Source organism: Calonectris borealis, chromosome 1, assembly GCF_964195595.1.
Source record: "Calonectris borealis chromosome 1, bCalBor7.hap1.2, whole genome shotgun sequence".
NCBI classification, from domain to species: domain Eukaryota; kingdom Metazoa; phylum Chordata; class Aves; order Procellariiformes; family Procellariidae; genus Calonectris; species Calonectris borealis.
This window is the reverse complement of record NC_134312.1, coordinates 4,006,962-4,020,273: the sequence shown is the minus strand read 5'-3', so window position 1 is coordinate 4,020,273 and position 13,312 is coordinate 4,006,962. Positions and strand designations below refer to the sequence as shown.

Here is a 13,312-nt window from a genome sequence, read left to right as displayed (position 1 = left end):
TCTCCTCTGTGGAGCGCTCGAGTGTGCAACAGCTCTATGAATCAGTTGGCATGAGGCACAGCCAAGACATGAGAAGTCTAAGAGCCTTTAAGGGTTTTTACTCTGAACCAAGTGGAATGTTCTGACAAATGCTGTTGTCTCCAGGGTTTATTAGTGGTCATAGATCAGTAGACCTTTTCAGGATTTGGGAATAAATAGCTTTGAAAAAACAAGCCTTGTCATTCCTTGGGTATTTTGATCCTAGGCCAGTGTCAATTAATAGAGAAACTTAATGTGTATGTTTTGGTGTCTAATATTTCCAGTTTCCAAGCAGCAACTTTCTCTTTAGAAGGCTAATTTAGTGAAATTCAGTACAGGAGGACAGTTTAAGTGAACTGTAGGAAAGACTTTGCTTGCTGCAAATTGATAGTTATGCGGATTTTTAAATGGGATCAAAATGCTGAAGGATGTTGATACCTCTGGAGATTTGATAAATAAGAATAAAGAATCATGATAGTTGGCATGTTTTGTATATCACTAGTATTTCTGTACCTTGTTTCAGTATTTCCTAGACACATGAGAAGAGATACAGGATCTCCCTTCAGAGTGTTACTGCGTGAATTGGTAGCTTCTGTAGGGCATATTTGTAAATATGGTATGTTGACTCATCCACATCCTGGCTTTTTTAGAGGAAAATTCTGCTCACAAATCAGTTCTGTGAAGGACGTGGAAATTGTATAAATGGGTTAGGTTTAGGTGACACTGTGCTTCTCAAAAACTTTTAAAGCATTTCTTGCCCAAGGCTGTTAGGTAGAAGTGAAGGTCTTGTCATGGGTTAACTGGTTGAGAGGATAAATTGTTTCTCACAAAGAAGGAAAGTGTAGGTCAACAAGTGCCTACTGTTCAGTAGGTTCAAAATGATCTAGAAAATCGGTGTATTGTAAGGTGGCAGTTTGCTGCTAACACCAAATGCTTTTCCAGGTTACTGAAAGTAAAAGCTGACAAGTGTGGAAAGATCTCATAATAGTGAGAGCCAGGGTGAATTTCATCTGCTGTTGTATTTCCAGTTAAATTTTCTGCGGTGTCTGCATGCAGTTCGTTACGTTTGTTGACATGGATGAATTTACCCAAAGCTTCCAATGTCGTATTATCACACAAGCGTTTTATGCACTTGTAAGCGTTTGTGACACCCATGACTGATTTTTTTGGGTGTGATGCAAAAATATGTAAGCGTATCTATGTAAAGCTTTTACCCTATGCTGTTTTAAGTGTAGGAACTGAACTAGTCTCAAATATTGACTCCTTCCCACAGATGGTGATACAGTTTGGAAGACGCTTTAAGTAACTTGAGGGTTTTTTGTTTCAAATATTGTGATGTTTATGGACTTGAGAGCTAATATACTGAATCTGCCATGTCCTACTTCTGACTACTTCCAGTTGTACAGATGCTCAGTTGTACAAGATGCCTGGTGCCACAAAAGCACATAGGGAGAAAGCAGCTGTCCCCAAAAGCCTGCAATAGAAACTTGGATACTGCAGATATACCTCTGAGCCAACTTCCTAAATAGTGTAAATGCCTACAAAAGTAGGGACAAAGAAGGCAGATGCTGAAGTGAACCAAATGAAAAGTATTCTAGACTGATCCTAAATATCGCATGCTAATGTTTTATTTTCTTCCCTGCTTAGTAGCATAATGGTTTTAAAATGTTCTAGCCAGTATTCTTTCTCCAAAATGTTAGAGAGACTTGCAGATATGGCTGACTAACTTCTCCAGTGATTTCCACATAGGCAGCTTAAATCAAAAAGACCCTGTTGAGGGAGGAGTACCTCAATAATTTTTATTTTTTTTAATAAACTTTTTGGAAAACGTTTTCAGCTTTTAAAGGTAATTTCTTATTTGCTTATGTGTGCCTAAGGAGCTCTGTCGTCTTAACCCTTGTTTATTTGTCTTTTTTAACTTAGATGGTTTTTTAAAGAAAAGATCATCCGTATTTTAAAACAGCTCTGGGTCTTAAGTTATTCCGTTCCATCACTAGGTGCCTGTAGTTCTTGCTTCCAGCATGGAGAAAGCACAGAAAACCAGCCAAACCAGTTATTCTTAACACCAGATGTTTCAGTGTGTGGAGGTCCCTTTCCTCCACACATTGATATTGAAGTCAAGTCTCATAGAGAAGAGAGTACTTAAATAAATGCATTATGCACAGTGTTCTGAAGGCTGCAAAACTCTGGCAGTCCTGGAGCTTGTGTGTGCCAGTGTTCAGATTATATGTGGATTTCCAAACCATCATAAAGCCTTCGGTTTCGAAGGGTGCAGCTTGTAAACTGCTTTTATACCTTGAAGTAATGCATCATGCATAGTTGATTTGTGGCGTTTATGTTCCAATAAAAATCACCACTTCAGCTCTAGCTTATGATGAGTTTACTGCTCTGATCTGGAATGCAGCTTTATTTTACTTATATGACTTTATTAGGAAGTTATTGCATCATCCAGTTCCCTGAAAATCGCAGATGAGGCAGTATACGGAGACACGCTAGGGTGGCTGTGAATGCATCTCAGGAAAGATGACACATTATTCAACTGCTTAAAGTATTACAGAATTTTCAGGTAAGGATTTAGTGAAGCAATGAATATTGGTATAAGGAGTGCTGATTTATATCCTTCTGGTTTTTAAAGACACAGAAATATGCACCTGTAAGACAAGAGCCAGCTGGAATCCCTGGAACCCTGCATTTCACACTGAATGGATGGGGAAAAAGGATTTTAAAGAAACAGGAGAGTATGTGGGGGTAGAAGGTGGGAGGAAAGCTTATTCTCTTGCCAGAAAGGTGAAAGTAGCTTCTCACACCAGCCAACTTTGCCTTGGGAGTTAGTCTCTTATTTCAGCTAGACTGTGAAAGACTTCCCGTTACATTAACACTCCTCAAGCTGTACAAATACAGAAATCCCTAAAGAAATATCAGTTATCCCAGAATGGTAACATAGGGGAAGCATTCTCAAGTAGTATCAGACAAATCCTTAGCTAAATTGTCTGGATAATTACATGCTTGAAAATGTAGTAAGTGTTTGTGGACCTTGCTGCTAATAATGTATTTCTGCGACCGGGTTTTGGAGGTAATTAGGACTTAAGCTTTCTGGACTGTCTCGAGAGCATATACTGGCAGAATGGATAGTGCATTGATATGTTGAGTTCCCAGACTTGAAAGAGCTTAGTATGTTTAATAGGACTTAATCCATGAATTTTCCAGGGCATGTATGTGATGGAGATTTTATTGATGCTGGGATTCAGGAACTGTTGAGTTCTAGTCCTTGCATTGCCCCAAGCATGCTTTATTTTCAGTGCTCTGTCTTTAAAAGCTCCTCCACATGTGCTTGCTTCCATGTGTTACGCTTACTTTTCTTAATATATGGAAGAGAAGGGTTTAGCATGGCGCTTCACAGACCTCCAGTGAAAATACTTGCACTGTTTCTTGGCTGATTTTCCTCTGTGTAGATTATTGCAAAATTGAAGACGCTTTGTTTCTGAAACTATGACACAGCAGAGACTGTGTGCTGCACTTCCAGTGGTAATTGATGCGGTTCCTGCTGGATAACTAAATTATGTTCTGAGAAGAGCTGAAAGGTGATATAAACAAAAATTTCAGAAGCTACATCTTTCCTCATTTGTCACTTAGTTCACAGTTCTGCTTTTTCAATGCTGAAAATATTCTGTTCTGATTTTATATTTTTTTTTCTCTTGCCATGTTGCTGTAATAGCTAGCAGAGGAAGCTTGCATTAAACTGTACTTAGTATCTGTATCCCTGAGATGGCAATCTCATGGCCATGGGTTAGCCTGAGGGGAAAAATTATACAGCCAGTTTTATGACTTTCTAACACCTGTGGGTACAAACTACTCCTTTGTCATCTGTTTAAGACTGTCTTCACTTTCTCAGAAACATCTAAGAGCCTGTGACTGTCAAAGTATTTAGACTTATAATTTCATGTTTATCTATCATGAGCTTTTCAAGGTCAATTAATTTAAAAAAAAAAAAACAACCTTCAAAAATTCTAGCCTTGCTGCATCCTCATCTTTGTGGCTAAACAGTCCATAAATGACTAGTTAAATTTTTTCAGCCTTGCTGGCCTGTTGGTCTGCAAGTGTGGCTGTAGCGATGCTGAATAGTTTGCATCTATGGAAAAATCTCTCTTGGCTGGACCTTTGCTAGCCATTGTTACTGGTAATGAGAGGACAGCGTGAACTTCTGATGCATGCAAAAATGACCTCATTCAACATCCTGCAATTGTTAATGGGGTTAGTTAAATTCGGCCCACGAGGGATGTTGTCCTGAGGGCCCATCTCTTGGAGCTGGTGAAGGCTCTGGTTCTGTGGTGGGTTGTCTGTTATATTTCATCGGTGTTACTAAAGCAAAGCTGAGCATTTGATTTGTACCTAAGCAACAATTTACTTGTTAAAATTTAGGAAGCTATGATTTTATTCACGTTTCGTCAGTGTGAGCAGCGCTCAGTTTGCAGGTATATTGTGCCTTTTGTTAGAAATAGCACAGTATTGGTGTCCTTTCGCTTCAAGGTTGTCTTGTACTAGGGTATTACTTCAGTGCTTCTCTTGTTTGCATTTGTAAGCTGAATCACGTAGGCTGGATGACTTATTTTTGACTATAAACTAAAACCTAGACAAGACCTTTGTACGTGTTCCCGCAACCTGCTTCACGTAAATGAAAGAATTATTTCACGCTGTTTGCATGCTTGAAGTTCTGAGTTTTTTCCCCTTTCCACTATTGCACTTACTTGCCTAGAAATTCTCTTGATCATAGGTGCCTTGGTTTACTGCAACATGAGATCCACAGTGTTATGCATTGCTGGAAGGCCTTGGTGATACCTTGGTGTGAAAGCAAGCCGAGTGAGAGCACATAGCTCAGAAATGACCCAGGAATGTGGCTCCCTGCACTGGTAGTAACGCAGGCATTGGTTGCCAAAGTTGTTTCTGCACTGTAGGTAAACTCATGCAACACAGCTGTCAAAAGCAGGACATTGGTGCTTTGGAAAGTTCACGAGTCAATTTGTAGGGCACGCTTTATTTCTTTAGAGGTGCATTAATCAGGGTTCATCAGAAGTCGATAGATCATGTGCTAGTTCATTCCTGTATGAAAATACTCTGGAATTAGTTGTTTCTGCAAGCAGGCCTGCTGGGAGACTAATTTTTAACAGGTAATATCATGGGAATAGAACATTAAGCATCTGTTCGTTTTCATAGCAATGTTCATGTGCTGCACCGAGTCTGTGCTCGTCTGTGCCGTGATGAACCTGCACTGATCCCTTAAGGATGGAGCAAACAGTCTGAGTAAAGTCCTACGTAGGACTGGAAGGGATGGGCCCCTCCTGGGTCATCAAATCCAGTCCACTGCTGTCATAAGGATCATGTCGTATGATCTCTGAGCTTAATCATTTGACTTATAAGCTCATTGAACCGTCTTTCAAAAATAGAACACCGGGCCATTTATATTTTACTTTTAGTCTAAGCAGGGAAAGTCTCTTTAGGGAAGGCTCAGCTTGAGGCCATGAAATATCAACAGTGAGAAATTAGGACTATCCCAAATGTGTGCATGCGTTTAGGAAGAAAAAAAAGCTTCATCCTGTTTAATTATTTTGTTTTCCCACTTTAAATAGATGAATCAAAACTGTATGCTAAAAGCCGCCTCTGACTTTAATCTGCTCCATCATGTCTGAGTCAGATGCCCAGAAAGGACTTTGCAACTAAATCTATTTAGTTGTATTGCTATAGGAGGGTACTTGTAAGCAGATTAGCCATAGCTCAAATACTATGCCCGACCAAAGGATATCTTCCTTGTCTTAGCTGTGGCTAGACTACTTAATAATCAATTATTTGCAAATACTTGTCAGAAACTTTTTGATGTCCGAACTTAATACTTGTCACAAGATATTTAAGTGTTTTGTGTGAAAAATTGTGTAGACCCGTGGCTTTCCAGTACTGGTCCTGGGGAGTTTTAAGCGTTGTGATTCTTAGCCAGGTTCTGATCTATTTAATAGACTTCCCAAAATGTTTATTGGCAGAACATACTTAACTTGCATACTCTCAAAGAATGTTCTTTATAGCTGGTACAGCAGCTGTAAAAGTAAGTTGGAATATCGGTTATCTTCCATAAATAGTGGCAAGAATATCTTAGAGTGGAAGTGCATGGCTGCTGACCTAGTGTAACTGTCAGCTTCATATGCTGCTTTTAACTTTTACTTAAGGCAAACTTGCAGAGTAATTGAGTGAATGGAGTGTACATTCAGCATCCAGAATTTGTTTTTTGGAGCTAGCCTCCCATCTTGTGCTCCTAGAAACATTTCAGATCCCAGTTTAATCCTTAGCTGCATCTACCCCGTGCAACATTCAAAGGTTTTTAAGTCTAGCGCCAGAGCTGTCAAGTCTTGGACATCAAATGACACGTGTAGCACTGATTTCTGCTGTCATACAGAGTAGGAAAAAGTAGCTGGGATATGCTATTTATGGATGGTCTTGCACGCTTGAGAAACCCTTACAGACGGCGCAGACCCCTGGCCGTGTGCCGGTGCTGGGCTGCTCTGGCCACGAGCGCTGTCGTGATGCTCCTCTGGAGACCGATCGTGCAAGACCCTGCTCCCTCTTGTGACTTGGGGCTGCTGGCACGTGGTGGGTGATTGCGCGGGCGTTAGAAGCAATACATCAGCCTCCGCTCATTTTGCTTTGTGTTTTGGGCTGATGGGCAATACAAATGCCCTATGCTACCGTAAAAAACAATAGATTCAATTCTTTTGTTAGGTTTCTGGCACTCCTAGGTTATGAGAAACTTAAAATGCCTTCTGTGAGCAGCTTGTATGGGATGAAAGTGTTTTGTTTTGTGTATGGCTGCAGTTGTTTCTCTTGCTGAATTTAGTACTCATCTAGAGTAAAGCAAATTGTTTTGAGCTACAGCTTAGATTAAACATTTTGGGAGCATGCATTAGCTGAAGACTGGCATTGATAAAGCCCTGACAAGCTCTAATCTTAAAAAGCGTATAGACTTGAATGAACGCCAAGAATAATATGCATTTCCTTTCATTTTCAAGATTGTGGAGAACTTTCCCTTTTTTTTTGGGGGGTGGGGTGGAGGAGGAAATGAATTATACTCTGAAACTGGGAAATGAGAGCAATTAATCTCTGCAGTTGTGTGTAGGCAGGAGGGACTATTTGTTGCATGACAGCCTGCTCTCAGAACTGGAAACAAAGTAGGTTGTTTGTGTCTTTTTATGTCCTCGTCCTAGTTTGCTTTAGGACAAGAGCATTTACCTCATGACGCTTATTTTTGAACTTTATACTGGAGGCAGTGTTCACATTCCATTCAGTCGTTTACAGCACCAAGAAGGGAGAATTAGTCAGCTGTTCTTTGTTTTTATTTCCCTGACTCTTGAACAGGGTCCAGGCTTGCTCCTGAGGTTTTTCATCTGGATCACTCTGAATAAAACAGATTTTCTTGCAACTGAAAACCCTTTATTTGCAAAAGGTTATGATAACCAAAAGAAGCCAAGCTCCCCCAGTTTTTGTTTTGGGGGTGGTATGGGGAGTGGAACTCGCTTCCCGCAGTCCTGTCCGCATTAAAGTGGGTTCGTAGGACACTTATTTAAAAACAAAACAAAAAATGAAAGCTATCATGTTTGTGCCTTAGCGGAGCATGCCAGCATGCTGTTGCTAAGATGATGCATGCCGATTCTGGCATAAATAGTTATTTGAGCAGACCCTACCCTAAGGAGTTGAGTCCCAATCCTTTCTCTCCTGTATAGGAACAAATCAATTATTCTAAGGAGGCAGTGTTGTCTCTCGGTGCTGTTGTGTTGCTTTTTGAAAACGTTTTGTAAGTTAGTCCTTAAGTGGGATAATTGCTTTCAGCATTTGCAAGTTAAATGAAGAAAGCTCTAATTAGATTTTATAAAGTGGCTTAGCATGTGGAGAAGGCTTTTCATAAAGTATACTGTGTATTCACTTGGCGTTGCACAATTGAATTTCGTGTAGCACTGATGAAACCAAAAAATCCTATTTGGCCTTGGTCGCTCCTGGGCGCTTAAAGGATTGAAAGCCTGTCTTAGGTACTCCTAGCTATACATACTCTCTTCCTTTCCCTACCGTCCCACCTTCGTCAGGGCATTTACCTGTGTTTTAGAGACCTGAGGAATCACGACCAAACTGTTTGAGGAAGGCTATTAGAGTAGAGCATAGAAGCTTGGTATTTTGTACCACTTTAAAACGGGGCCATGGCACATACTGTTTAATCTGTCTTAGCCGTTATTATGCTGTGCTAATTGTACGGTGGTGCTGGGTGGCAGAGAGCCACTTTGTTCAGGTTAGTCTTAGCTCCGTGTGGGCACTTATTGAGTTCCACAGAAACCGAACAGTGCCCATGCTTAGTAATCTTTGGTATTGTTTGGTGTCTTGTAGGTTAGAAATGTGATATGCTAATGCGTTACTATTGCTATCGCAGCCTTGGCATAAGCAGAGGGACCGGCCAAAGCAGCGTAACACATTGCTTGCCATCTGAATAAGAACTTAGCCTAGTCACAAGCTTCTTTCACGTGTGGTTTCTGCAGTGTGCATGCCAGGAGCTTCCTGATGAGAATTGGAAAGAGTCCCCAAAGCCGGTGTTTGTTCAGACCGTTTGGGCGGTTGCTGGATGTGACTTACTAGAGTCTGTTTTAACTAAGATGTGCTCTGTTTAGGAAGAAATACCTCTACTAAATCAGTCAATCAGTTCTTGAAGCTTCACCTGCAAAAATGTAGATCCTACATGCTAACAATTTTGAAGACTGTTCAATGAAACTAGATCTAAAGAACAAGTACTTAATGAGAAGTCTTGCATTGATTTGTTACGACTTCAGATAACCACAGGAGAAGATGAACGCAAGCTGGTCGAAACTGTTACTTGCCTTCTGCTCTGCTCAAGAAGACTTGGGCTTGTTTAACCTTCTCTTGTGGTTATCACTGTGCAGGTGAAACTGTCTTTATTAGCTGCAGATATGTTTGGGAATGGCAGTTAGTAGTTTAGAGGAGTAGCAAATACCATAGATACTTTTTGTGGGTCTGCAGTTTATCTTTGGTGATAGGCCCAAATTTGAGTGAGTGTATAGAGACCTCTAGTCAGATCCGCTCACCTTAGGACGTTAACTCATGGATCGTCAACCAGCCTGCATCCTGGCAGGAGGGGACAAAAGGTTGTTCTCCTGCTCTCTAACCATACTCGATCTCTTCAATTGTAGGTTAAAAAGAGTCATATCTATTATGGTCAATTTTTCTCACTTCTTGCTTATAAGAGTTCAAGTTCTTTGAATGCTTCTGGAATCCACAAACTCTTTCCCGTTCGAATTTGGTGGGTCACTTTCTCCATGACAAGTTGTGGCAGTGTGTTCATTGTCTGAACAACAGGCTTGCTATTGTAACCGCATGAAGTACACGTCTTTGGATGAACATTCGCAACCGCCCACGGGCTCTTGATTCACTTAACCACATGTGCCTTGAAGTGTTTTATTCATTTTCAGTGTCTGCCCATATCTGTCTTTGTAAATGGACTTCGTGTCCCCCTTTGAAGTATATACATGCTACAAGGACTTCCGTAGTCAAATTGAGTAGCCCTCAAGTGAACACAGATTTAGGCCTTTCCCCTCTTCTACCTCAAATGTCAAACCAATGTGTAACACTGCTTAATGGAGTTATTTACTCATATTGGTAAACATGTAGACTAAATTGGAAACTTTTGGCAGGTTCCATGTGATCTTGTAAGTGATATGCAGGAATAACTCCAGTTTTCTTTGAGAAAGGATTATGAATTGGATTAAGTTTTCTTTATTGCAAGAGATAGTTCATGCTATGGCAGGTTCTGCAAGTTGGTGAAATTACAAGTTCTTAAGTGAACTTGATGTGATGAAGCTTCTATGCCTGTATAGATGAAACGGTCAAACTTAACGCCTTTAGTAGCTCTTTAAAAAGGCAGATATTACTCTGTGAGATGTGACCAATACATATTTCAAGAATGAAGATATTTTTCCTGAATCCTTTTCTCATTTTAACATAGTCTTAGGAGTTGAAATTTGTGTGTTGTATGCTTAGCCAGTGTAGTACCTGTGTTGTTGATGCCAGTGGCTTGAAACTGGTATTGTAGGTGCTAGTGGTTTACTCATGCCTGTACTTAGACAAATTTCAATTGAAGATGCAGCTTTTCTTCAAGGCAAGGGCAGGTCTGGAAATTGATAAATCGGAGATTTATTCCTGAAAGTGCCAAAGACGTTGTTTGAGCAAATTTAGTAGGATTTGCTTTAGCCCATAGAGCATATAGAGGTGAGGGAGTGGGGGAAGATACTTAAATCAGCAGGTTCAATTAAAAAACTGCAATGACCTGACAAAGAGGGGAGAGTCAGAAAGCACAGGTAGGTTTTAATGTTTCATCTACATGGCAGCTGTGCCAAGGCAAATATGTGCTCTTTGGCAGAGGAACAATGGCATATCCTAAGTGTCCCAGCTGCATAACTAGAGATGGATTTTGTCTACTGGAGTTACTTTCTTATGAATCAGGGTCAACCTTTGTGAATACTCAAATAGGTACTTTTCATGCAAAGAAACGACCCTTTGTGTTTGGAACCGGGTCCTTTGGAAGATACTGATTTGTATTTTCTAAGAACAAGGTAAAGTATGTTGCTGCCTTCTCTGTCAGCTTCTTCCATGTGACCATTTTGCTGCATTTCAGGATTTTATGCTAATGTTTCACTTCTATCAGTATTTTTTTCAGAAAAGAAAATTATCTTAATTACCATGAAGTAACTAATCCTCAAAGCTGTAATCATTGCTGACATAATGCTTCATATTTACAAAATACGAACAATTCAGTTTACCTTTTCATATTGTTGTTTGAGTTACTGTAAAGAGTTTCCTGTAACTGTTCTTTAATCAAGAAATTGAATTCTATAACATGAATAGTCAAGTTTTGACTACAAGAATGTAATGTTTCCTTTCATATTTTATCCAACCTAGTGAAACGTATTCCATCAGTGTATTTTAAGTTTCAGTAATTTCAGTATAATTTTTTACATAAATTGGTACAATTATGAAGATTTGTTTTCTGTAAAGGCAGTATTTGGTAGCACATGGAGCAAATATTGTGCGGATTATTTGGTGTGGCATCACTACTTTTCCTTAACTGTAAGTCTTCTAATAAATGGTGATGTACGTTACATCTTTGTCTAATTGCATCATCTTTATTTTTCAATAGATTTGAACAGATTTTTTTTGTCTTTCATACTTCAGTCTTCTGTACATTTTACTTTTTTTATCCCTTGAAATCTTACCAGTTTTCTCATTGGTTTCCAGACTCTCAAAGTTAGCTAGCCAGCCTTGTTCGGGCATCCTCATTTATAAAGTGCCAAAATTATACTAAGGCCAAATCAACTATATAATTTATCTATAAGCATGATGCCAGTTTTTTCTTATGTCTGATCTTTTGCAAATAAGGCTTTGCACATCTTGATTTCTAGTACTTTGGAGTACGGTAATTACTACCCTCACACTTCAAGATGAGTGTATGAAGGCTCTCAAAATTAGATTTGGGAAGCAGAAAGGATACTGCCCAGTACTGCGTAGCATCGTAGTAATGTCATTGAATAAATTACTTGCATGATTTAAGTCGAGCGCTCCTGGATGGATAAGTGCATAATAATTTGACAGGGGCCCTCTGTGTTTCGCTCGAAGATCATAACTCGGCAGTTTTGCTTACCGTGGGAAACTTTCTTGTAGTTGGAGGCTGGAATGGCCATATCTATTTGTGAAGGACAAGGGAGTGCTTTTGTTACCTTCAAAGACCCATTACAGGATACAATTGCTTGTGGGAGTGTCTGGTTATGATCTGTTAGAAAACAGCCTATTAATAAAACAGAGGCTCTTGTAATAGAGCATTTCTTAATCTTCTTCCTATGTAGTTATTTATAGGCTGTGACATCTTAATTTGCCTCTCATGTGCATCAACTTCTGTTATTTTAAAAGATCAAGTAGCTTTCACACGCATCCAAGAATCACTTCTGGAGGAAATGGTCTGTTTTCTAAGGAATCTTACAAAAAGGCTTCAAGTCATAAGTTTGTTGTAAAAAAAATGCGTTAAGGTTTTTGCTGGTGTCTTTTTAAAAGACAAGTTATGGAATGTCCTGTTATATAGATATTTCTATATTAATCCTGTATTTGTCTGATTACAAGCACATTTTCTCGAATTCTCAAAGGATTTCCAATTGCTGGTAGTACTTACTTGTCTTTAGTGAGTGTGCAATGACCTGCCTGGAGCAATGTTAGATGTATTGTTCTCTTTGTTTTTGTGGTCATTTTCTTTATTAGAGTGGTCCTAGTGCCAGATCTTGTCACAAGATGTGCATTGACATTCAACGAAGGCAGATCTACACGCTGGGACGCTACCTGGATTCCTCCGTGAGGAACAGCAAATCTCTGAAAAGTGACTTCTATCGCTATGACATTGACACGAACACATGGATGTTACTAAGTGAAGACACTGCAGCGGATGGAGGTCCAAAGCTGGTGTTTGATCATCAGGTCAGCCACGCTGATACTCTTAGTGCAAGTTCTCAATGTTTTGCGAATCAATTTTGATTGTAGCCTCCTGCGATTTAGAAGTGCTGTCCCAGGTGACATAGCGGTGACGAGGAAGGCTGTGATCTGCACTCAGTTAAATTCTAATAGCATTTTTGTCTAATGCCACTGACTACTGGTATTCTAATCAAATCGAGTCAGAAGAATCATAAAAACGTTTGCAAACTAATTCATTTCATTAAGACACATTTTATTAAAGTTCAAAGCACAGTTCATCTGTTTTTAATCAGTCTTGTTGAGCTGGGTTTGCAGATCTGCCTACTCAGAGGGCGTTGGGGAACAACTTGCAAAGCTGTGTATGGTGCCTTCAGAAGAATACTGTAAGCAAGCTGCTGAAATGAGGCCAACAGGATCAGGATTCTTTCAAAATTGTCTATCTTTTAAAATTGGTAGAATGTGCTTGCTTTGTAGAGATTGAAACACCTTAGAGGAGTGGCTACTAATCTTTTAAAAAGCCACACCTGTCCATGTATTCAAACTGAATAATTTTTTACTTATGTTGTGTGTTTAATGGCTTTTGTGTACTTGAAAAAGGTATTTTGTTCTTAATTGATTTTTATAAAGCATGGCCCAGAAACAGCACATCAGTACTCATTTTTTAAAGCAGCCCAAGAACTGCTTTTATTGGTACTAGCTGTTTTGTAACTAAAGCTGTTGTTTGCCAGCACAATATGCGTTTCTGCTG

The 13,312-nt window shown here is 39.6% G+C and overlaps 1 protein-coding gene across 18 annotated transcripts in view; it reads left to right on the top strand.

Annotated features, from left to right (window-relative positions):
• The window catches only part of MKLN1 (muskelin 1), a 114,698-nt gene that overhangs the window by 55,836 nt on the left and 45,550 nt on the right, over positions 1–13,312 (top strand). For all 18 annotated transcript variants that reach the window (XR_012672496.1, XR_012672493.1, XR_012672495.1 and 15 more), the window contains one exon: positions 12,358–12,570. Coding sequence is in view for 12 of the 18 variants with exons in the window: in XM_075142764.1 (XP_074998865.1) it covers positions 12,358–12,570 (213 nt within the window). In the remaining 6 variants the exon portion in view is untranslated. The remainder of the gene's footprint in view (positions 1–12,357; positions 12,571–13,312) is intronic.